This window comes from Pelobates fuscus, chromosome 4, assembly GCF_036172605.1.
Source record: "Pelobates fuscus isolate aPelFus1 chromosome 4, aPelFus1.pri, whole genome shotgun sequence".
NCBI classification, from domain to species: domain Eukaryota; kingdom Metazoa; phylum Chordata; class Amphibia; order Anura; family Pelobatidae; genus Pelobates; species Pelobates fuscus.
This window is the reverse complement of record NC_086320.1, coordinates 205,933,257-205,959,337: the sequence shown is the minus strand read 5'-3', so window position 1 is coordinate 205,959,337 and position 26,081 is coordinate 205,933,257. Positions and strand designations below refer to the sequence as shown.

At 41.4% G+C, this 26,081-nt stretch overlaps 1 protein-coding gene across 1 annotated transcript in view; it reads right to left on the bottom strand.

The window, feature by feature from the left end:
• Window positions 1–26,081, bottom strand: part of CTNNAL1 (catenin alpha like 1) — a 268,432-nt gene that overhangs the window by 31,486 nt on the left and 210,865 nt on the right. Inside the window, exons 11-12 of the mRNA XM_063451862.1 lie at window positions 21,733–21,883; window positions 15,267–15,304 (exon numbers count right to left, since the gene is read on the bottom strand). Coding sequence (XP_063307932.1) covers window positions 15,267–15,304; window positions 21,733–21,883 — 189 coding nt within the window. The remainder of the gene's footprint in view (window positions 1–15,266; window positions 15,305–21,732; window positions 21,884–26,081) is intronic.

Below are 26,081 nucleotides of genomic sequence, written 5' to 3'. Positions count from 1 at the left end.
AGGGGGGTTGGAACTAAGGACCACTGGGGGAGGAGGGGGGGAACTAAGGACCACTGGGGGAGGAGGGGGGAAACTAAGGACCACTGGGGGAGGAGGAGGGGGGACTAGGGACCACTGGGGGAAAAGGGGGGGACTAAGGACCACTGGGGGAGGATGGGGGGACTAAGGACCACTGGGGGGACTAAGGACCACTGGGGGAGAAGGAGGGGGGACTAAGGACCACTGGGGAAGAGGGGGGGGGCTAAGGACCACTAAGGGGGGAGGGGAGTAAGGACCACTGGGGGAGGAGGGGGAGGGGACACTTAGGACCACTGGGGAGAGGAGGAGGGGGGGACCTAAGCTAAGGACCACAAGGGGGTTGGAGGGGACACTAAGGATCACTGGGGGGAGGAGGGGGGGGACTAAGGATAACTGGGGAGGAGGGGGGACTAAGGACCACTGGGGGAGTAGGGAGGGGGGACACTAAGGACCACTGGGGGAGGAGGAGGGACACTAAGGACCACTGGGGGAGGAGGGGGGGGAACTAAGGACCACTGGGGGAGGAGGGGGAGGGAACTAAGGACCACTGGGGGAGGAGGGGGAAACTAAGGACCACTGGGGGAGGAGGGGGAAACTAAGGACCACTGGGGGAGAAGGGGGGGAACTAAGGACTAAGGACCACTAAGGGGGGAGGGGACTAAGGACCACTGGGGGAGGAGGGGGAGGGGACACTAAGGACCACTGGGGGAGGAGGGGGAGGGGACACTAAGGAACACTGGGGGAGGAGGGGGGCAGTAAGAACCACTGGGGAAGAGGGGGGGAGTAAGGACCACTGAGGGAGGAGGGGGGAAGGTCCACTAGGGGTTTGCCAGAGGGAGGACCACTAAGGTGGGAAGAGGGGAAGGATCACCAAAGGGGGGGAGGGAGGACCACTGAGGGAGGGAGGGAGGACCACTAAGAGGGGGAGGGGGGAGTGAGAACCACTAAGAGGGGGAGGGGGGAGTGAGAACCACTAAGAGGGGGAGGGGGGAGTGAGAAGACCACCAAGGGGGGACTGCAGAGGGACAGGGGGCCAAGGGAGAACACTGAGGGACAGGAGGGAAGGGGAAATCACTAATTGCCAGGAGGGGAGAGCACTATGACATTTTTGTTTTTAAATAAAGAGCTGCTCCCCTCTCAGTCCCTATCCTACCCCACAAACCCTCTCTTTTACACTACACACATACATAATTCACCCCCCCCCCACACACACACACAGAAACATACAATGCATCCTTACACACAGACACACCCGAAACACACAATGCATCCCTTACGCTCACACAAACACTCATTCTCTTACACACAGAAACAAAATGCATCTCATACACACTCAATGCACCCATTACAGACACACACTGCATTCAATTACATACACATAAAAACACACCTTGCATCCCTTACACACACACACACACACAGAAACATACAATGCATTCCTTACACGCAAACACACACTGCATCCACTATACAAACACTACATCCCTTACACAAATTGGTATCCCTATACACTACATTCTATAAGAACACACACATTACATCATCTACAATAACACATAAAACATCCCCTACACGCATACACTCCACTACCTGTGAGAGAACTCATGGGTGGGCCATGTAGGTGGATTTATGTGTGGGCATTGTAGGCATACTCACGGTCAAGCCCTGGGGGCCCAGACCAGGCGCTGCTTCCTGTTCTACACCAGACCTGTGGAGCCAGACTGAGCCCATCATCAGCCTATTGTCCTCATCTGGTGGTAAGTAGGCAATCCAATATATTATTAGTGGCACTAATCTCTAATTTACCTCACATTAAATGGATACTATAGTCACCAGAAGCACTACAGCATAATGTAGTGGTTCTAGTGTCTATAGCCTGTGCCTGTAGGCTTTTTAATGTAAACACACTGTCTTTTCAGATAAAAGACACTTTGTGCAAACTGACGTTGGCCCATATGGCAGAGCATATGAGCGGGGCATTGTGATGTCACATGGTGGGCAGGACATATGGGGGGGGGCGGCAAATATTTTTTTGCCTAGGGCGGCAAAAATCCTTGCACCGGCCCTGAGCATAAGCACACACCTCAAACGGGAACACAAATTATCATATACCATGGCATGCTCTGCTCCTGTAACTTATCTGCTGAGTGCTGGTGGAGAGTTCTAAAAAATAGCCCTCCTACCCCCACCTCACAAAATTATAAAGTATCCCATTCACTATATGCCCAAACAAAAATGATGTCCAAATTCCTATTCCTTATGTTACTTGCCCTTGCAAATGATGTGGAGTCTAACCCTGGTCCCCCAGCTAATTCTAGTCCTAATCTCCCCACTAAAAAAGGCATCTCTTTTGTGCACTGCAACATCCGTAGTTTACTCCCTAAACTGGATGCACTGCAAGCCTGGTGTTCCCATTACAAACCAAAAATCATTGTGCTCTCAGAATCTAAAACGACTAAAATACCAGACACAGCCATTGCAATACAGGGGTATTCATGTTTTAGAAATGACAGAGCAAAGAGAGGAGGAGCCATTGTTATTTATGTTGACAATTCCATAAAGTTTACCCCTTTACAAAACCTTAGTCCTCCTGCCACCTTTGATTTCCTTTCTGGCACAATTGAGATCGCATGCAGTAAATCAATCATTGTTGCAGGAATCTACCGCCCACCTAGCTCGCCTGTGCATTCCCTTTCTGACATAACCCATCTCCTTAGTGAAACCATAGCTCAAAACCCTAAAAGTGAACTGTTGGTCTTTGGAAATTTTAATACTGATTGGCTGAATCCTAAAAATAATAGTTCTTGCACGCTGTTTAAGACTTTGCAACTAACGCAATTAATCTCCTCCCCAACTCGCATAAACATTAAAAGCCTTAACCATACCCTGCTAGATTGGATTCTCTCCACTTCTCCTGATAGAATCCAGGAGGCCGGTGTTCTCCCAAACACTTTCAGTGATCACTGTTTAGTGTAATGTGTGCGCAAAATAAAGGCTATTAAATCCTCTCCCAAGATTAAAATAACTAGGTCCTTCAAAAAATGTAATCTGGAATCCTTTCTAAAGGACATCAAGAACCTCTCATGGCACAGATTAAACATTATCCTAGATCTAGACTGTGCTGTTGAATTCTTTCAGTCTTAACTCCTACAAATTTGGAATTTGCATGCCCCACTGCGTAAGGTGAGGGTAAAAGGAGCACATATGAACTGGATCACAGCCGACCTCATCCAAATGTACCAGTTTCGGGATTCTTTGTGGTCAAAGTTTAAGCGTACTGGCTCAATGAATGATCACTATGCGTATAGACAATGGCGAAATATATGCACAAAACAAACAAAATTGGCCAAGGCCCAATATTTCTATGAAAATCTGAACAATAACATCTAAAACCCTAGAAACTTTTGGAAAGTCAGAAATGAACTACAAACTCCCCCAATCCACTCCCAACCCTCCACTGTCAAAGTGGATAACCAAACCCTGCAACTTCCCTTAGATGTAGCAAATGCCTTTAACAATTATTTTGTCAGATGCTCTACTGTCCTTATTGCAAAGCTAATAAATGGCACACATCCTGAAACTACAAATGTGGATCAGGTCTCACTAAATTTGCAAAGTCCCAATATAGACAAGTTCATTTTTAGACCTGTGCCTGTTAGTGTCATTGAAAAACATCTTAATAATCTAAAAATGAAAAACCAGTCCGGACCTGACCAAATCCCAGCAATGCTGTTGAAGCTCATTGCGCCGGCAATTGCTAAACCCGTCGCAACTCTAATTAACGAATACTTGGTTTCTGGATACATACCCAAACTTTGGAAGACTGCAAGAGTAGTGCCTATCCATAAAAGTGGTGACACTACTTTGGTTTCTAACTATCGCCCAATATCATTGCTCCCGGTATTGTCAAAAATCTCAGAAAAATGTGTCCATACGCAACTATGTGAGTATTACCAACAATCAAACTATCTGACCCCTGATCAATCGGGCTTTCGCTAGAATAACTCCACTACAACCGCCCTCTTAAAAGTTTGCAATGACATCCAAACTGGCATGGAACAAGGAGACCTAACTGGAGCTATTTTCTTTGATTTCGTTAATGCCTTTGATACAGTAGACCACGACATTCTACTGCACAAACTCAAAAACTCAGGTATTCGTGATCATTCGCTAAACTGGTTTCGATCGTATGTATCAGATCGCTCGCAATATGTGTCCATTTCTGACAGCGACTCCCTCTCCCAGTCACGTGTGGTGTTCCCCAAGGTTCCATTCTCGGCCCCCTACTATTTACATTATTTATAAATGATCTGCCTAATGTCTGCAAATCCTCAAATGTACACATGTACGCAGATAATCTATGCGAGCAATTCCGATCTACCGCAGCTTGAGGCTGTGCTCCAAGACCAATTTACAGAGGTAGAAAAGTGGATCGCAAAAAACAAACTGTTCCTGAACACTGACAAAACTGTCACAATGATCTTTGGAACAGTACCTAAATTACACAAATTACACAATTCCCACCTATCCATCAAAACAATTTCAAATGGCACACTGACCGCAGTCCACTCTTTCAAATACTTGGGTATGATGTTAGACCCCAATCTATCTTTTGGCCTGCACATGGAAAAACTTGCATCTAAACTTTATCCAAAACTAGGTGCCCTGTACAGAAACAAATCCTGCCTAAGCCCTACAGTAAAGGAAAAGATTGTACAGCAAATGCTGATGCCAATCATTGATTATGGGGATGTAGTAAATGCACCTGCATCACAATCCCACATTAATAAACTCAACACATTGTATAACTCTTTCTGCCGATTTGTGCTACAATGTAATTACAGGACCCACCATTGTGACATGCTAAAATAACTAAACTGGCTGTCGCTGGAATCCAGACGCACCCTTCATCTTTCCAGCCTTGTGTTAAAGAGCTTTTCTGGGAAACTCCCACCCTACCTGAACACAATGCTTTCCCCGATCCAGTACCAACACTTTACTTAGTCTACCTCAATACAAAAAGAAAGCAGCCCGATCCTCCTTCTCCTACAGAGCGCCGCAATTGTGGAACGACCTCCGGCACAATTTAAAATCTTCCCTAAGCTTAAAGTCCTTTAAGAGATCCCTCTCTACATACCTCAAAACAGAATGCACCTGTCATGGTTGATTATATATTTCCTACCTGTTCTATGTTAAATTTTGTATATATTGTATATTAATATTGTTTTTGTATTTTATTGTACACTAACTGTAACAATGCAATGATTTGTGGACCCAGGACATACTTGAAAACAAGAGTAATCTCAATGTATCTTTCCTGGTCAAATATTTTATAAATAAATAAATAACAAAGGGTGCACTCACAGGTCTTCAATCTTCAATGCTGTTTATTCCAATGTGATATTCCAAATCAACGGTGCATATAAATCAACCTTTCAGCTCCTTAATACATATACATATACACACACACACACACACACACACACACACCATAATTAACTCATTACTAGGTAAGTCTAAAGTGAAAAAGACTTGATATATATATATATATATATATATATACACACACAGACACATGTTCAGGCTGTGAGGCCTGTAATTGTGGGAAGGGTTTACCGCTCTTTAAAAACGCCAAAAGCTTGTCACTATCGGCTGCTGCAATCTAAGCATGTTTATGAGAACGCTCTGTTTAATCACAGCCGGGCATATGGGATATGTATACACCTGGTACCAGAAATTCATATATGCAACGGTTTCTTGCAAGTTTTCGAAGGTTTGGGGGGAGAGGGCTGCCTTTATACTGAAGGGTGAAAACTGCTTAATGCTTTGTGTCAATGGGCCAATTTGTTCTATTTGGATTTTAAAAAGTGTTCCATTTACAGATGTCTCACTCTCACCTATCAGATCACCATGATGACTATACATCCAGCTTAATCATGCTGTGTGACAACATCATTAAAGTCAGTGCTTGGCAAAGAAAATAGGCTTTCAAACAAAGATACTGAGAGGTGACCAGGGTACAGACATGCAAATCTTACTTCCTATAAATAAAACGAAAATCACAACAGAGATCTAATATGCATGGTTGGGGAGAAAAAGAGTTACTGCAAGCCTACATGGGTTATGTCATGGTACTATACATTTCTAGCCATATATCCCTCTACTTTGCCATGTCACTTCATATGCCATTCTTGGTCCTCATTTCCCCTCACTATGTCCTTTTATATTTTCCCTTTTATCCCTCCAGGGTTTACATCGCCTGGTCCTCTAGCTGTCCTCCACAGTTTTAACTACACATCCTTTTCCCTATTAGGCTTTGTATTTATCTTTGCTGCCTATGTCTTATAATGATTGGGGTGTTTTACTTCTTACTACCAATGTTTAAAATAAATACAAATTAAAGGAATATTTTGGAGGGAATGCAGTTGGGAAAGCAGTGGCTTAATTATTTTGTTAAAGCTATGTTATGTCTATTTGCTTCACGATTACTATGTCTCTGGATTCTTCCCCAACAGTGTTTGTGTAACTTATTCAGTAATATCATGTTGCATGTATTTGTATATGTCCAGTCATGTGTGTATCAGGGTGCATAGATTTAAGAGATATATGTGAACATATGAAGACATATATTTAATAATCGTTACCTTGTTTTTGTGTCATTTAGCTATATTTGATGGCAGATCTGTTTCCATTTCTGCTCTTTTCAACGGTGAAGTAATACAAGAAAACAGGGACCTTGCTTCACATTTATTTTGTCTTATTGTTAAAGGGACACTCCAGGCACCCAGACCACTTCTGCCCATTGGAGTGGTCCGGGTGCCAACTCCCACTACTCTTAACCCTGCAAGTGTAATTATTGCAGTTTTTTATAAACTGCAATAATTACCTTGCAGGGTTAACTCCACCTCTACTGGCTGTCTACTAGACAGCCACTAGAGGGCACATTCTGGATCATAGCACAGGAAACCTGTGCTAGAGAGTCGCTGGACGTCCTCATGCTATGTGAGGAGCTCCAGCGTCGCTCATTTCCCCATAGGAAAGCATTGAACAGAATTTTTAATGCTTTCCTATGGGGAGCTCTAATGCCGCGCATGCGCATTAGGTCTCCCCGGCCGGTGGGCGGGATCAGTCTCGCCCACCGGCCGACGCAATCACAGGGAGGAGTGGCGGCAGAGGAAGAAGCAGTGACATGGGACACGTATTCACTCCTTCAGCAACTGGGGATTGGGGGGTGGGAGGGAGAGGGAACCTGCAGTGCCAGGAAAAAGGATTGTTTTCCTGGCACTGGAGTTTCCCTTTAATCATATTTCATAGACCGTATTACCCAACCCTTGTCATTGAAGCTCTTGGACACATCTTACTAGTATTGGTTATCAAGCTTACACAGCCACAGAGATTCGCTCATCAAAATTGGTATTTGTTATAGAACTTCTTCTTTGACAGGAGTCATGAGCCCATTCAAAAGTTAATATTGCCTACAGAGCCACCTCTATCCCAGAGGTCAAGCGCTCATTCATATTGGCGATGTTACTGAGCTTCCTCTATAATAAGAGGTTACATGCTCTGTAAATTAATATCAGTATTAGATCTTTTGGTGTCTCAGACAAATCTTATTGATACTAGTTTACCAAGCGTTCTCCTATATCAGTGATGGCGAACCTTTTTGAGCCCGAGTGCCCATACCGCAATACATGCCAACTTTTTTCCTTAAAGTGCCAACACGGCAATTGCGTGTGTGTGTGTGTGTGTGTGTGTGTGGGGGGGTGCGTGTGGGAGGGAGGTGTGTGGGTGTTGTATGTGAGGGGTGCTGTGTAAGTGTGTGGGGGGTGCTGTGTAAGTATGGGTGGGTGCTGTGTGGGGGGATGGGGGGATGCTGTGTGTGTGTGGGGGGGTGCTGTGTGTGTGGGGGGGTGCTGTGTGTGGGGGGGTGCTGTGTGTGTGTGGGGGGGGGGTGCTGTGTGTGTGTGGGGGGGGTGCTGTGTGTGTGTGGGGGGTGCTGTGTGTGTGTGGGGGGGGTGCTGTGTGTGTGTTGGGGGGGTGCTGTGTGTGTGTTGGGGGGGTGCTGTGTGTGTGTGTGTGTGAGAGGGATGCTGTGCTGTGTGGGGGGTAGGGGTACTGTGTGTGTGGGGGGTAGGGGTACTGTGTGTGTGGGGGGTAGGGGTACTGTGTGTGGGGGGTAGGGGTACTGTGTGTGGGGGGTAGGGGTACTGTGTGTGGGGGGTAGGGGTACTGTGTGTGGGGGGTAGGGGTACTGTGTGTGGGGGGTAGGGGTACTGTGTGTGGGGGGTACTGCTGGTGGTGGTAGGGGTACTGCTGGGGAGGTAGGGGTACTGCTGGGGAGGTAGGGGTACTGCTGGGGAGGTAGGGGTACTGCTGGGGAGGTAGGGGTACTGCTGGGGAGGTAGGGGTACTGCTGGGGAGGTAGGGGTACTGCTGGGGGTGGTAGGGGTACTGCTGGGGGTGGTAGGGGTACTGCTGGGGGTGGTAGGGGTACTGCTGGGGGTGGTAGGGGTACTGCTGGGGGTGGTAGGGGTACTGCTGTGGGGGTAGGGGTACTGCTGGGGGTGGTAGGGGTACTGCTGGGGGTGCTAGGGGTACTGCTGGGGGTGGTAGGGGTACTGCTGGGGGGATAGGGGTGCTGGGGGGGTAGAGATACTGTTGTGGGGGGTAGGGGTACTGCTGGGGGGAGTAAGGGTATTGCTGGGGGTAGGGGTACTGCTGGGGGGGTAAGGGTACTTCTGGGGGGTAGGGGTGCTGTGTGTCAGTATCCCCCCCCCTCCCTCCCTCCTTCTTACCTTTAATGAAGTGGGGGGGGGACACAGCCATCCCTGGTGGTCCGGTGGTGGTAAGCACTGCAGGGGGAGGGATCTGTGAAGCAGCTCCCCTGTCCTCCCGCGCGATGCTGTGTGGAGCGTTGCCATGGTAACGCTCGGCAACGCTCCACACAGCATCGTGCGGGAGGACAGGGGAGCTGCTTCACAGATCCCTCCCTCTGCCTCCCGACACGGAAGCAGAGTAGGCGCCTGCCGTTTTGGGCAGGCAGGTGCCTACTCTGCATTGATGGTGAACCTATGGCCGCGTGCCCACAGAGAGGGCCCGGCGTGCCACCTGTGGCACGCGTGCCATAGGTTCGCCATCACTGTCCTATATAAAGGACACACAATCATTAGGTTTGTATGTCACTTTTACCCATCTCAAAGATTATTGAGCTTCTTCTGTCAGAGTTTGTATTCTCAAAGTAGTACTGAGACATCTCAACCTCAAAAGGTTATACTCTTTTTTTTAAATGCGCTGTTTATAATGCACCTCAATAGAGGTCGTGTACTAAATAAATTAGTTCTGTTATAGAGGCCACAAGCTCAGCAAATTTGTATGGTTGACAGTCTTACTCTGCCTCAGAGGTTTCATACTCCTCAAATTAGTTTTGTTACTAAACCACATCTGGCTCAAAGTTATGTGCTTGTCAAAATTGACTCGCTCTACCACAGAGGCTACGTACCAAGGAAAGGGATTTATCACTAAGCTTTAGTCTTGACAGAAGTTAAGCGCTCATTTACATTGCTTTGTTACGGTGTGTCTAAAAAATAAATAAAAATAATACTAATAAATAAAAAAGTTAAAAAAACAAAAAAAACAATCCAGTGTTATACTGTACTTCCTGTCTGAACCGTGTGCCAAACAATTGGTTTTGTTCCACAGTATCCTCTATATTTGAGGCATGTGCCCATCAGAATAGTATCCGCTACTAGACCACCTACATTCCAGAAGTCATTGGCTCATCAAATTGTCAATTTCTTACTAAGCCACCTATACTTCAGTGCTCACATGCTCAGCAATTTGATATTTCATTATGCCTCTTTTATTACGGATGATGAGCAGATCATACATTCAAACTATTGGTAGTGATTATTGAGCTCCCTCTATCTCCGAGGTTAAGTGCTCATCAAATTTAGTAATTACTACTGAACTAGTCCATTTTTCAGAGATCATAAGTGCATTAAATTAATTGTTGCTGGCCTTCCTTTTTCACAGATGTGCAAATTTTTTGTTATTATTTTTGAGCTTCTGGTATTTACAGTATACATGCACCGATCAAATTACGGTTTAATTGTACCACCTGTCTCAGAGGTCATCACTCATGCTACTGAACCAAGCATATTTCATGACGAAACAAGTTTGTAATTTGTTACTGAGCTTACTCCATAAGACATCAAGTACCCAGAAATGTAGGATCTGAAATTCAGTTTTGTCTATTACAGAGGACACAAGCTCAGCAAATTACTGTTCTATTGAGCCTCATATCTTTAAGGTCACGCACGTATTGTTAGTGGTTACTAAGCTTCATCTAGCTTAAGTCAACACATGGTCTTCAAATTAGTATTCGTTGCTGAGACTACCATATTTCATAAGTATCGCACTCATCAAATTTGATAATTGTTACTGAGCTTCCCCTATTGCTGAGGTGACATGCTTATTTTAATTGATTGATACTAAGCTTCCTCTGTAATATGAGGTTACGGACTCAGTAAACTGTTATTTATTGCTGAGCTTCTGCCATCACGTGAGGCCACATACCCATTTAAATTTGTTCATTATTGCAAGCTTCCTCTCTATCATAGTGATCACTTTCTCATTCTAATTGATACCGCACTTCCTCTATCAGAGAGACCTCAAGCTCATAGTTTGGGGAATATTACTGGGCCACCTATGAATGATAGTCACCTATCGTATGATCTTTCAGTTTGGTATTTTGTTATGGAGCTTCCTATATCCCAGAGATCATGGGCTCCTCAAGTTGTTACTAAGTTTCCTCTGTCACTGACTTCAGACACTCATTCAAATTGATAATTGTTGTGGAGATTTCTTTATCACAAGAGCTCATGTAATCTTTAAAGAAATACCGTCACTGAACTGCCTCAGTTAGAAGAGGTCACATACTGATCAAATGGGCGTTTGTTTCTGTGCTCTGACACCAGAAGTCAAACTTGTCAAATGGTATTTTTAACGGATATTCCTCTATCACAGAGGAAACCGGCTCATTGAATTGGTGGTTGTTACCGAGGCACCTATCACATGGATCACACGTCATTTCAATTCTGTGTTTAGTTACTGAGCTCCCACTATCACAGAGGTCACACACTCATCTAGTTTATTTGTTACTGAGCCTCCTCTATTACATGAGGTCATATGCTCATCTAATTGGTAATTTTAATGTGCTTCATCTATAGGTCATGTGCTCATTCAATTTGGTATTAGTTACTGAGCTTATTCTATCACAGTTTACACACTCATCAATATAGTAATGGTTACTGAACTTCCTCTATTACAAGATATCATGCGCCCACCTAATTGGTAGTTGTAATGAGCTTCATCTACTAGGTTCATTGGTCACTGATATTAGAATAGTTACTAAGCTTCCTTTTTCCCAAAGTTACATACTTATCCAAATTGTTATTTGTTTTTAAGCTTTATACTTCAAGTGATAATGTGGGCAGCAATTGGCATTTGGTACAAAGCACCCTCTTTAGCAGAGGCCACTGGCTCATTCATGAGTATTCGTTTTGAGTTTTTTCTATCACAGAATTCATATGCTTAGCTAATTTCTTATTTTCTTTCATTATCACAGAATTCAGCCACTAATCGTTTTCATTTTATTTTACCACTGTTTCAGGTGTCACTCATTCTTTACAGTAGTGTTCATCACAGAACTTCCTCTTATGGAGAAAACACATTCATTCATGGTATTGGTTAATAAACATTTGCTGGCACAGTAGTTACCACCCACTCACCAACACTGGTACATGGTTATTGTGCATCTGTTAATTTCAATAACGTTATATACTTATTACGTAGAACAGTTTGAGCTTCCCTTTTCACAGAGGTCAACGCTCACTGCAATAAATAATGATACTTTTGATTAAGACATAATTTTGTCTGTAGTGCCTTCACAAACTAGGTTTGTATGGTTCATCTCTTGTCAAAGCAATTTGGGTTTGCACCTTACCCCAGTCATTCTGGTGTTATACTTTCAGGCTTTGCACTTCTACCTATATTATGAATTTATGGGTCACTGGGAAGCAGTAGTTACATCAATTATTGCTTCACATGAGCAAAGAAATGCTACACATTCAGTAGTTTGGATTGTTAATGTGTGTGTATGGGTGGGCATATTTAGGTATATATAGGTATATTGTATATATTCATTGTAAGTATAATATTGTATTGAATTTTTGCCACCTTTATTTACAGATGTAACATGATCGTTCGTTCCGGCTCAATTAAACCTAGGACAAGTTTGGAATTTTGTACTCAACCACAAATGTGTGTGTGTGTATGTGTGTATATTATACACAAAATGAGGTTTAACAACTGCCCTAAGTTCCTTTTTAATATCCACGTTCTAACAAGGTAGGTGTTTTATTTCAAAACATGTTAACCAAATTAATATAATACTGGTTCCCATGAATATCCCAAATGGGCTATTAAAATGTTAATAGTCTAAAGCTCTGATCATTTAGACAGCACCCTGTCATTCATATTCGGCAACTGCATTTTTCAATACTACAATGCCTAGTGATGAAACGGGTAATGTGGCCCAAAGGTTCTTTACATTGAGTAAGTGAAAGCTAAGGTAAGACAGACACGACCTGCCTTCTTTAAGCACTATTGTCATGTCACTACCCTTAGCTGACTGAGGGATGTGGAAAAACTATTGTGTGACAACCTTAATCAATTGACTCTTGTATTTTGTTTGTTCTAGATTTGATGTAGAGGTTGTCAATGGACAGGTCTCTTATCAAGGCAATTGAAAGCAGGGAGTAATCTGTCAGTTTCAGCACACACATCTTTTGTAGCATGGCAAGAACATACTGAAAGCGATAGATTTTATGTCCTAAATATATCTGACAATGTAATCTCCCCCCACCTCGGGACTGCAGTAACATGATTGATAAATAGGGCAGTAATTCCTCGGAGCATAATGAATTAAAGATCGTGGTGGGTTTGCCGGCATGTGAAAGGTCCACTGTGAGTCATGACAATTTGCTTGTCGGAGATATTTCCACAGTACTTTCGGTCGGCCAAATCTGTGTAAATCAAATATAATTTTTTTTGAAGGCTAGAAATACAGATGAACAATTTATGTTATTAAAGTTACATTTGTCCACTTCTGAGTAGTGACACAAACTGAGAGATCCATTCAGGTCAGCAGGTGGGAGTATGTATGGCAGTTCTAAGAGGCTACAAATTGTACTGCTGAAAGTTTGTCAGTTTGTCTTTCTGGGACATGATTTTTATTTATTAATTTGTAAAAATATTTTTTTTATTAGAAGCTCCCACATTTACATATTACTAGATGCTCAATTTAGTGTTGAGATAACAGGAACAAAGCCTTGTTCATGTGAAGTACAGAATGGGCATGCTTGGTCTAGTCTCCCTATTTTAAATATATCATACCTCTCAGCATACCACATGACCAAAGGGGAACAGCAGTGTGTTAGGATGTGTGGCTACCGGTGTGGTCAACTTCTTGTCCATTCTTGGAAACAGATGTGTGGGCAATTGAACTTGATGGACTTGAGTATTTTTCAACCTACATTATTATGTTACCTTAAAATATGACAAATGGAGTTGGTATCTGCATTGCAATTAAATTACTTGAGTGGAACAAATACAAAATAAAATCATTAAAGCATGGCTTCAGTGGAATTTGAGATTAAGAAAAACAATAAATTGTTCCTAGGATTTATTATCTCTTTGAAAGTACTGTGCCATTAAACAACAGTTTTTTTTATTTTTATATTTGTCTGGCAATAAATGTTCTGTTTCAGACTGTGCAAACTTCTCTTGGGGCCAATGGTTACTGAGATAGTGACATTTTCTAATAGGATATCCTGATCTAGTTTACAGTGATATGTAACACCTATGCACAAAAACTACAAAACGCAGACACAAAGCAAGAAGAAACGACACACAAAGTTGATCCCCTTTCCAATTCCACACCACAGAGAATTAAAATAAGCTTCAAGCAGCTCTATGTCTGACTAATGGGGGTGAGATTGGATTGCTTTGACTAGTATTTAATTTCCGCAGTATCTGGTTATTAGACTTCCTCCTAGCGAGGATTAACGTACTCTATAGCTCCTGCTGTAATCAAAGCTGACAAATGAACGTCTTTCCAGATGGCTCGCCTAACACTTGAATTCAACATATCACACATTCCTCAACATGTCAAAAGAAGGAGAACACAGCTTGTGGCTGCGGAAACTTAAAAAGAGGAACGTCGGTGCTCATCGCAAACCAAACTCCATCAAAAAGCAAATGTGATTTGAAGGTTTGCAGCTTCTGATTACTTATGCACACAATACAGCCTTGCTCATTACAGGAGTGGCAAGCAAATAAAAGAGTCAATTTCAGACCTGTCAGCTGATTTTCATTAAGGCTAAATGATAAGGGTTCTCTGGTTCCCAATGTTCTCTTATGTCTCAGGGACATGAAATGTGCATAACGGACATAAGTAATTACTTTTAACTTAAAGTTAGATTGATTAAATTTAGGCTCGAAGCATCAGTTAGTATTGATAAGGTAGCCCCAAAAGTTACAAGCATCACTCTTGTGGATGCACACAAGATGGCTAATGGAAAAGGTTAAATTGTTATGCTTTTAGCTTTCAAATGTCAGTAGAAAAGAGGATGCATCATATGCTGGAAGCAGCCTGAAAACTTGAAAACACTGAATTTAACCCCCTAAGGACCAAACTTCTGGAATAAAAGGGAATCATGACATGTCACACATGTCATGTGTCCTTAAGGGGTTAATTAGCTATACTCCGCTCAGAGTATATTATTTTTTCCAGTCTTCCAAAGCTTAATGCTATCCCTTAAAAATGCTATAATTAATCCACAAAACCTCTTCTTTCATTATTATATTATTTATATAGTGTCAGCTAATTCCATAGCACTGTACATGCACCCCAGCTCCTTTTAATCGTAAATTATTGCAAGCAGGGAGCAGCTACTCCTCTTTTATAAATTGTTTTGTTCATTCATATTCTTGCATTTGTTAGAACCCTATATAAGATGCAGGTGTATTTTAAATAAAGGAGACCAGATAACATCTCTATTCTTTGAGAGTTAGTCACTATAAATTACCATATTCTGAACCAAAACACAGTACAGCATTTATGCAACGTATCATTCATTCATATTGCAAACTGAGTTATAGAATACACTCAGATACCAATAACTTACCCCTGGTCTTGGGAGTGAAAGGTAGGCCCGTTTCTCTCCTATGGACAAACAGAAAGTGCATTAGACATATTTTTCTATGCAGCAAGACATACGCTTGGAAATGCAAATGCGTTGGAAGGAATTAGAGCAAACCTTCCATTAGACAAGCTTGGTAGAGGTAGCACTACATTAAGCTGAAGTGGTTCTGATGACTATAGTGTCCCTTTACTTCATTTGAAACTGATCAAAAGAATGCACAATATAAAATCACACAAACACCAGTAAGTCATAAATACATCACACTTATTTACTATGTATTATTTTTTTCAAGTGAATTAAAGTACTGAAGAGTCTTCCTATCTAAAGTTGCTTTAGATTGGATACTATACTAGTATGTTTTTAATTTTTTTTTTTATTGCAGTGTTCCTTCTCAAAATTTATTCACACACTTTTATATGTCACCACATATTTCAGCCATCCCACATCTTGATTTTTTTTTATTTCATTATTTAATCACAGACAGCAGGTGTCATTATACCAACATATTGGCAATAGCTTATACCAGTAAAAGTTGGACATATATAATGATACATGTTACATTTTCAAGAGAGTGACATTAGAATGGTTGAACCATGGATACGCAGTGGTATTACATGTCATCCAGGTGCTTATATACTCGACCAATATAAAGGTTCTTTTGGTCACACCAGTAGGGATTGTATAAACAAATATTATGTACATTACCGCAAGATGATGAATATATAAACCGATTACCAAATAAAGAGAAAAAGGGCTATGCAGTAGCCTGCCCTCTTTGGGTTTTAATAGTAGAAAAATCTCTGAGTTGGAGCATAAGGATATGGAAAGGGATAGATACAGGTCAGTGAAAGGAACCACGTCCAACATTTTTTCAAGCTTTATAGAATTAGCCTGGGTTGGTGGTGAATGCTTTTTCTAAGGGTTTCCGCATTGCATGATTATTCATTTTATGTATCTACTTTTGAGGCCTGAGAGGGTTTTAGTCCCTCATTCCTTCTAATTCCTAAACTGAATGTCTATCACTTATATTAAAAATATACAAATTGATTTGAACAGGAGAGCGCAATCGTGGTAAATTAACAATATAAAATTAAATAAAATATTCAAGCAGCTAAACACAAAATAAAAAATACAGATTAAGTTACAGCACAAACATAAAAATAAATTTTTAAAGCTTATAAGGCTACTTTAAAATCACCTCAGTAAACAAATATGGGGATTCAGTTTCCCCACATGGCCATATTGTGTAATATCACAGTATTCACACAGTACCCCAATATCGGTGGATCCTACACTAATTCCAATCTGGGAGACAAATCAAATAGTGTTAATGCTAAATACCGGTAAGTAGAAGTGCATTTTAATAATCTGTTGTAAGAGCATTGTGAATATATATAATGCAAAATGAATGCGATAAAAGCAATTCAAAACATCCATGAATGAATAAACTCATAATGCAAATTATATATCTACTCAATGAGAGTTATTATAAAAGTGACAATTCTATCCCAAAAAAATCATCAAATATCCCTTTGTCTTTATTATATTAAAAATAGACATGGCCAAGATCTATTCTGATGTTGTTATAAGCATTATTTCTGCTGTGATAAATTGTCCAGGTTTTGATGCTCCCTGAACTGCCATTACTGAGCATATATAAAGCAGCTGTTTTGGTCAAGGTATTGGCTGGTGATACAGGGTAGCTATGGCTAGTTTAGATACATTGTTGCTCGTCCACCTGTACTTTCAGACAGAGCAGCGATAAAGTTGTCTGGGTGCCTATAGTGTCCCTTTAAACCCCTTAAGGACACACGACATGTGTGATATGTCATTATTCCCTTTTATTCCAACGGTTTGGTCCTTAAGGGGTTAAGGAAAGAAGACGAAAACTAATTGGGTAGCAGATGTGTCTTACACCTAAAAAGGTGTCTCTGCATGTATCTGTCTGTGCATGTTTTTAGGTCTCTCTGTGTGTTCATACCTATATACGAAATGTTCTTAATATATAAATTAATCATATACTATAATAGATAAATGACTGTAAAATAATGCCATGTCCTAGGCCTAGAGACACTCATGTCTTATACGTTCGTTAGAATATCTCAACTATTTTTCCATAATACATATGTCCTCATTTTATACACCCAAACAGATTACCTAGACAAGTTTGTATTTGTGCAATATTCTTTTAAGTCAGTGCTTTATAGAGAAAATGATTAGGTTTTCAATTGCTACACGGGCGTAAAATCTTGCATTCCTAAATTAAAAACAATTGTGCAACAAGTTTAGCCATGTGATTACGTTCAACAACATGTTTTGGGAAGGCATTCCTGATTTTAATGGTAAACAAAAACACCAAAAACTTTCCCAGTTTTGATTGAAGTTTATAAAATAATGCTGAACTTGAAGCCAAGTGTGAAGGAATTCAAATGACCTACAAAGAAATGAATTGCCTCAAGCAATTAAGATACATACTGTTCCTGTTACATAATACAAAAATGTGAAGGCAATTGTAAAATAAAGAACACTTTTCCCTTTTATTCTATGGGGATTCCACTAGTAGTTTGTACAAGGGTTTCTATGGCAACTGTGTACTACTACAGATACATTTTCTCACAGCACTTTGAAATGGACACCTGCCAAATCCCAAAGCAGATAAATCATGTATTTCCAATGTAAAATGGAACAGTAAGATAACCGAATAGCTCACTAAGCCCAGGCAGCAGTGACTGACCCAGTATAACGGAAGTTGTAGCCTGCAGCTTATGTATCAGAGGTTCCCTGCCCCGAGGCAATTTGTAATATCAGATTTTTCCCGTTTCCATTTTCCCCCAAAGAAAAATAATAATATCCTTAAAGATACCAGTTTATGTCTCAGATTTGTATGTGTGTATAGTCACCTAGGCCGCGTTACCTCAATGAATGGAATTATTTTCCTATGGTGTAAATACATTTCCATTTTTTGCCTTTTTATTTTAATACAAGATCTACATGTTACGGTAATAGGCACCTGATGCGGTGCCCGCACATTAGGTCCCCAATGCTCCCCTAACGTTGGTAGGAGAGGAGAGGTCAGCAGTCAGAGTAAAACATTTCCATTTTTAATGGGCTCTAGGAGGGGCGACCTACTCAGAGGTAGGGAAAAGGACACTATAGCATTATAAATACAGATTTGTATTCTGAACTACAGCATTCCTTTAAGACAAAAAAAAAACATTCAAGGTTTTTCACAAAAGTGAGAATTGCTGAAAAATCAAAGGGACTTTCAAAATGTAGGCCTGGAGGTGCACAGAGGCACGCAACGCCACGTCACATTCCAACGTGACGTTGACGTGCTCCACCTTCACAGGGTGTCAAGAAGTAGCGGGAGGATCCACTTTGGCACAGAGTGTGGACGGCACCATTTCGGATGTACCAGAGGCCGGGCTCCGGAGTCGCATACTGGTAGCGGCAATGTGAGTGGAGTCTGCTTGTTGGCTAGATGGGGGTTCTGGGATTTAGTAGAGGGGGACTAGGATTTAATATATCGGGGGAGGGGGGGGTGCTGTGGTTTAGTAGAGAGTATTTATCAAAATAAACCTACGTTTCAGGAGCTGAAACGTTGAATCTCTTCAACAGTCAATATCTTTGATCAAATCCCTTGAGTGCCGGTCTTTTGCTATTTTCTACATTTGAGCTACCAGAGCACCAGGTATATATATTTTTTCTTTTTTGGAGTGCAGGGGTTTTTCTCTTTTATATATATATATATATATATATATATATATATATATATATATATATATAAAATTATATAATAAAAATATGAACCTCTCAATATTGTTTCCTCTCCCACCCTACGCCCTAGTGGTACCATTCAACTGTATGCACTTATCCTTTACCTTCGTAGATGCAACAACAGTTTTCATATCTCATTGCATAACAAAAACCTTCCCACTAATGGTTGACAGATGGGCATTACGGCTGCCCGGCCTGGGCTTCCCTATACCAGTAAGATGAAAGAACTTTATGTCAACTCAAGCTACTTCTAGGACTTAGGAATATGCCAGCTGGAGCGGTCATGTGAGCCCCTATACAATAAATTATGTACCTGAACCCAGTGTTATGCCCTCACACAACGAGCCACACTTTATATGCCACACATTGTGGGTTCTTTACAAAGCAGATTTTAGTGGGTCTCATACATGAGGCACAGGTTACTATTGCAAACTTAAATGCCCACCAATACGAACAAACTTTATTTTATTACAAAGACTGAGAAAAATAGATAAAATGATAAAAGGACAAACGCTTTTATGAGGTTTTCCAGTTGTGTCCTTGACCCAGACAGACCGGGTTATACATGAGCCCCTACCCGCACATTAACTTTAAGTACGAAACTGGCAGAGCTAATGCAGTCCTAGGGATTGCATGATACTTGGCGCTCCTTATACATTGCCCCTAGGGACTGCACTTTCTATTCAAACGTTTGTGACATGTATTTAAGGATAGATGTGCATTACTGATGGCGCTATGATAGACACTCTTGAGGAAGTCAAGATTTTGCCTATTACATGGCCTGACCACACTCCTCTCTCAATTTTTCACCACACTACATCCAGTGTGAGGCCAAAGTTAGTGGTGCTTAAATTAGTCACTTCTAGCCCCTGAGAAACAGGCGTCGTAAATTAGAGGAACATTAGTACATTTCTTTGCAACCAACCCTTACACTGCCACTGATATCCCTACCACCTGGTTGGCCCAGAAGACAGTGATATGTGAAATCCTGATCATACAAGGTTTCCAAATTAAGCATAAAATCTCTGAGAAACTACTTAGCGATTTAAAAGATGCAGAGGACCAGCATAAACTAGTGTCAAATTAAGATAACAGACATAACTATAAAACACAGCAGGCCTCGCAATTTTTCACCCGCACCTCGTTCTGCCGGCACGACAATTGCCCCCCAGCTACCAAGCATGCCAACGAACCGCACTTAAGCGGCCTCACCCCAACCAGTACCCCAGCTTACCATATCACCAGCACTCACTGGCACGAGGCCCACCCGACTGGGGGTCCCTTTCACATAGCCCAACGGGCTCACAAGCACCCAACCTTCACAAGAGACAGCGAAGAGTATACCGACAACACACCGGGAACAGAATCAACCCGAAATAGTACAGCACGGCTTCAACTTATAGCACACCCATAGTTATACCCAACATATACCAGGCCAAAGCACTATAACATGCTCAGTTCGGAGCTCCAGACTTATATATGCTGCTTACGTTTAACACTCTTGTCCTCATCTTATATAACAAAAAAATTCTTATATAAAAAAGTGCAAACGATCCATGTAACGGTTTGTTCTTGATAATGCTTGCCATCGCTATTGTGGCATGACAGGCACAATTGTCATCAACTGCACGAAAAAAAGAAAGATTTTTTAAAAAAAATTAAGATAACAGAGCTATGTTCAGAAAACTCAGGAGTGAGTGGAAACCCATCAACTCCAACATGTGGAAAGAGCACTACGCAAGTTAAAATTTGACTATTATAGACAGGGGAAAAAAGTGGAAAGTGGGTAAGCTATTGGTCTCAGAACTGAAAAGAAAATTTGCTTTATCGAAAATGCCTTACCTTTGGAAATCTATGACTAGGCTACAATAGGCATTAGTCATAGACAGGTTGAACCATACCAAACATTGCAAAGAAATGTTGCACGCAATTCTCTCTCACCTGGAGTTAATGGCATGACTGACCCCAAACCCCCAACAAATTCAAATGATGTGGTGGGACCTTAAGAGAGCTGTGCATAAACAAATGCCAGAAAACCTCAATGAACTGAAACTTTGTAAAGACTGGGCCAAACTTTTTCCACAACGATGTGAGAGACCGATAAAGTCATACTGAAAACAATTACTTCAAGTTATTGCTGCTAAAGGTGGTTCCACAAGCTATTGAATCATAGGGTGTACTTAGTTTTTTATACATGGCTTCTCCATTTTGGTTTTATGTTTGCTAAATAAATCATGACTCAGTGTAATATGTCATGAATTCTTCATCTGAAGTTGTAGTTAATTTATGACCTGCTAAGGAACATATTAATGTTACTATGCCCTCATTTGTAAAACCAGAGAATTTGCAAAGGGTCTACTTTCTTTTTCCCATGACTGTATGTGTCAGCGAGATCCATTAAGTACTTACAGCAGTGCCACATTTGGGCCTGTACACAGGAATGGCTGCAATACAAACTACATTTACTTTGAACAGATAACCACACTATTGACATTTTTAAGGTCTCACTCACAGTTGAAAGCTTAGTCATTCATTAATATTAGGTCTCTGGCTGCCCCCTCCTCCCACCCCCAAAAAAGACAATTATTATTATGACAGGCTAAGGTAAAGTATTTTATTTTTGTACCAACCAAGATTGCTTAAAAATTGCCTGGCAAGACATCCTTCTTACCTCTTCGCCCTTCAAACACATCATTAATTTCCCGCAGCAAAATTGACATATCACTCATCTGAGATTCCCAGGCTTCACAAAAAACATCCAGATTTTCTCTAGCAATCTTACTGGTTGGATGAAGGGCTAACGTTTCTGCAGCAGATACAATCTAAAATACAAAAACGTGTATCACACAAAGACACATGGCAAATTGTAATAGCAGTGTTCTAACAGTGAGTAAGATTTACCTATTTTTTCGTGATTACAAAGATGATCTTCTCCAAGTTTAAAATAAAACAAATAATACATCTAGACATTGTCTTAACTCCTAAAATGATGGATCATTGAATCACAATATAAAACATATAAGATATTTTTGTGTAAAGTCTTCAATTTGCTGGAAGCAGCACTGTATGAAAACAAGAGAAGAACTATGACAGGTTCACAGGGCCAAAGATGTCATAACTGCTATAGCTTGATAAAGAAACTTTCTTTTATTGTGGTCATATGGTTCACATAGAGATAATAATGGAAAATAAGAGGCATATTATCAGACTAGTGCACTCGGGAAAAAATAGACGTGCGCGTATACACACACACTTATCAATTTTACAGAGATCCCCAGGGCTTTACAGTTTTTGGCCCTGGTTATATCAATCTTGGCTGCATATATGTTATCTGGTAAGATAAGTCACCAAGTATCCGATCATCTAAGACAATTTGGCTTTGGTCTAATCAATGTATCATATTTTGCTAATCATATCAGAATAATAAACTTAATTATATGTTGTTATTTTTCTCCTTTTACTATGTGTGCAGATCTGAGAATGTGACCCCTTGTAACTTTAAGTGACCTGTATCCAAATGTACTTCAGTAGCCTTTAAAAGTAATGGTGGCGCAGAACTGTGAGCATATCTATTATGATTATCACATTTGTCATAACATTTTGTAGTTATATCAGTTGTTTCTGTATTTTGTAGTTTTATCATTTGTTTTGAACTTATCTCATACTTGTCGTTGAAAGCGAAACAGCCTAAAGTGTTTTCATGCTGTATGTACTAGCCATGCAATTTTTGATAATGCTGTGCTTTGCTTACTCTGATTACAGTAAAGGGAACACAGCTTGATATGAAATGCACAATAGTTATTAGACATTTTTCCTTTAATATAAAATTGTAGAAGCTACAATACGCTTGCATGCGATTATTGTAAATTAAAAGCAAAACAGTTATTCTTCATAACTTTGTTAACCTTAAAGACCAACGCTTTTTTGAGATATTTTTTTTTTTGAATGGAAAAATAGAGCATTCTTTGGACATCCTGCAAGCATCCATAACACAATACTTAAAGGGACACTATAGTCACCAGAACAACTACAGCTTATTGAATTTGTTCAGGTGATTAGAATCATTACCTTCATGCTTTTTGCTGTAAACTCTGTCTTTTCAGTGAAAATGTAACAGCCACTGCATTATAGCCTAATAATAACTTCACGGGCCACTCCTCAGATGGCTGTTAAGAGATCCTTCCTGGATCATGGCTGCCTAAAATGCATCCAAACATTCAGTGTCTCCTCCCTCTGCATGCAGACACTGAACTTTCCTCATAGATATTCATTGATTCAATTCATCTCTATGAGGAGATGCTGATTGGCCAGGGCTGTGTTTAACTGGTGCTGGCTCTGCCCCTGATCTGCCTCTTTGTCAGTCTCAGCCAATCCTATGGGGAAGCATTGTGATTGGATCAAGCCACCACTTCTGATGATGTCAAAGGTCAGAGGAAGTAGCTTCAATCTTGAATACAAGTAATATTTTACTATATTTAGGGAAGCAAAGGGGGGCCAAGGGGGCTAGATAGTGGTTTACACATTGTAGGGTCAGTAATACATGTTTGTGTTCCTGACCCTATAGTGCTCCTTTAATAGAATGCAATATTTAAAAAAAAAATTTTTTATTTACATTATATAAGTTGTACACTCCAAGTGCAACTAACTCAAAATAGGTTCGCCAATTAGTAATGATTGTTAAAGTGCTCAATATGTCTAGGATTAAAATTCATTTTTAGAAGTTTTAAAACAATTACTGCAATGAGCGAATTATGGTTTTATAGATAAATCTTTACAAAGTTTAGCTTGCTGAAATTACAACTTTTATAGTACTCACAGAATCCATAACAGGTACACAAAAGTAGCAAGTACATCCTCTAGGCTGTGTAACTTAGAGCATTTTGACACTTTTCATTTAACCATTTTTATCACAAAACCAAGATAAATTATTTTTGTTTTTCTGGGTTTTTTTCCGCATACATTTTATTTTGGGGAAATTCACAGAATGCCCATCTCCCACTACTGCACATTTGTATTCTGCTTTTGACTTCGAGTACAATGATAACCCACATGTTTACCTTTTCCCCAAACCGTACGCCTAATCTTTTCCCCAAACCGTACACCTAATCTTTTCCCCAATCCAAGCCTTGATCAGACCCCTAATCCAACACGTAAATCAACCTGTAATCCTACCCAAAATCCAACCCCTAAACCTACCCCATAATCCAACCCCTAAACCTACCCATAATCCAACCTTTAAGCCTACCCATAATCCAACCCCTAAACCTATCCATAATCCAACCCCGAAGCCTACCCATAATCCAACCCCGAAGCCTACCCATAATCCAACCCCTAAGCCTACCCATAATCCAACCCCTAAGCCTACCCATAATCCAACCCCTAAGCCTACCCATAATCCAACCCCTAAGCCTACCCATAATCCAACCCCTAAGCCTACCCATAATCCAACCCCTAAGCCTACCCATAATCCAACCCCTAAGCCTACCCATATTCCAACCCCTAAGCCTACCCATATTCCAACCCCTAAGCCTACCCATATTCCAACCCCTAAACCTACCCATAATCCAACCCCTAAGCCTACCCATAATCCAACCCCTAAGCCTACCCATATTCCAACCCCTAAACCTACCCATAATCCAACCCCTAAGCCTATCCATAATTCAACCCCAAATCCGACCTCTGAGGTATTCAGTTTGTTGATGTCAGTACTGACTTCAGCAGAGGAAATTCCCAGCTCACACCGTACAAATAGCTCTGCAAGCCCTCTGTGCTGTGTGATTGCAGCATGAGTGGGATAGCTTTCTCATATGCTGTGACTCCAGCCACTGTGATTGTTGCTGGGCAGCTGGCAAAGCCCAGCACCGATCACGGGTCTAAGAATGTTCATCTGAGATATTTAAAGGGCTAAGTGCAGGGCTCACTAACTGTGTAAACAGCTGACAGAGGGGACCCTCAAGTACCAAAATATATATCTGGGGTTCCTTAGTACAAGTGAAATTAAGAACACAGCTTCCCCAAGGGATGTCCCAGAAGGAAGCTGTATTCATAATTTAATAAGGTAAGTGGATTTGTATTACTCCATACACTTTGTGGTGAGGTTGTTGGATATTAGTATATATATTGGTTTCTTAGAACCCGCAGGGTTTTAACCCCTGCTGGTAACTTTATTGCATGCCCTGTGATTGCAAAGGCTGTTAGAGGTCTGCACTGGATGACTGCATAGACCATCATGTGATCCTTAAGGTGTTAATAACTGAAGCAAAAACAGGGATCAGGGCAATGATGCACTTGGTTATTTGTTGCCACAATTAAATGGACACTAAAGTCAACCAGACCAATTCATCTCAATGAAGTGATCTGGGTGCAGTGGCCCTGCCATTTTAAAGGCACCCAGACCACTTCAGCTTAATAAAGTGGTCTGGGTGCCAGGTCCATCAAGGATTAACCCTTTCTGCTGTAAACATAGCAGTTTCAAAGAAACTGCTATATTTACTTTAGGGTTAATCCAGCCTCTAGTGGCTGTCATATTGACAGCCGCTAGAGGCGCTTCCGTGCTTCTCACTGTGATTTTCACAGTGAGAAGATGCCAGTGTCCATAGGAAAGCATTGAGAATGCTTTCCTATGAGACTGGCTGAATGCGTGTGCGGCTCATGCCGCGCATGCGCATTCAGCCGATGACGGGGAAAGGAGGAGGGGAGTCCTCAGTGCCGAGGGAGCCCAGCGCTGGAAAAAAGAGCCCAGCAGGAGGGGGACCCAGAGGGTGAGGGGGACCCAAGGACCCTATAGAGCCAGGAAAACGAGTATGTTTTCCTGGCACTATAGTGGTCCTTTAACTCTGGAATGTAACTGCCTCTAGTGGCTGTAACTGCCTCTAGTGGTTGTCTTCCTGAGGTGCTTCAAATGCAATGCTGACCAAGTAAAGCTGTCACGAGATGCGGAAGCCCATTGAAAAACAAAATGTTTTGTTTTTTTATGGGGAAGCTTGAAGGTGCATGCAGCACTTCTTTAACTCTTGGTTT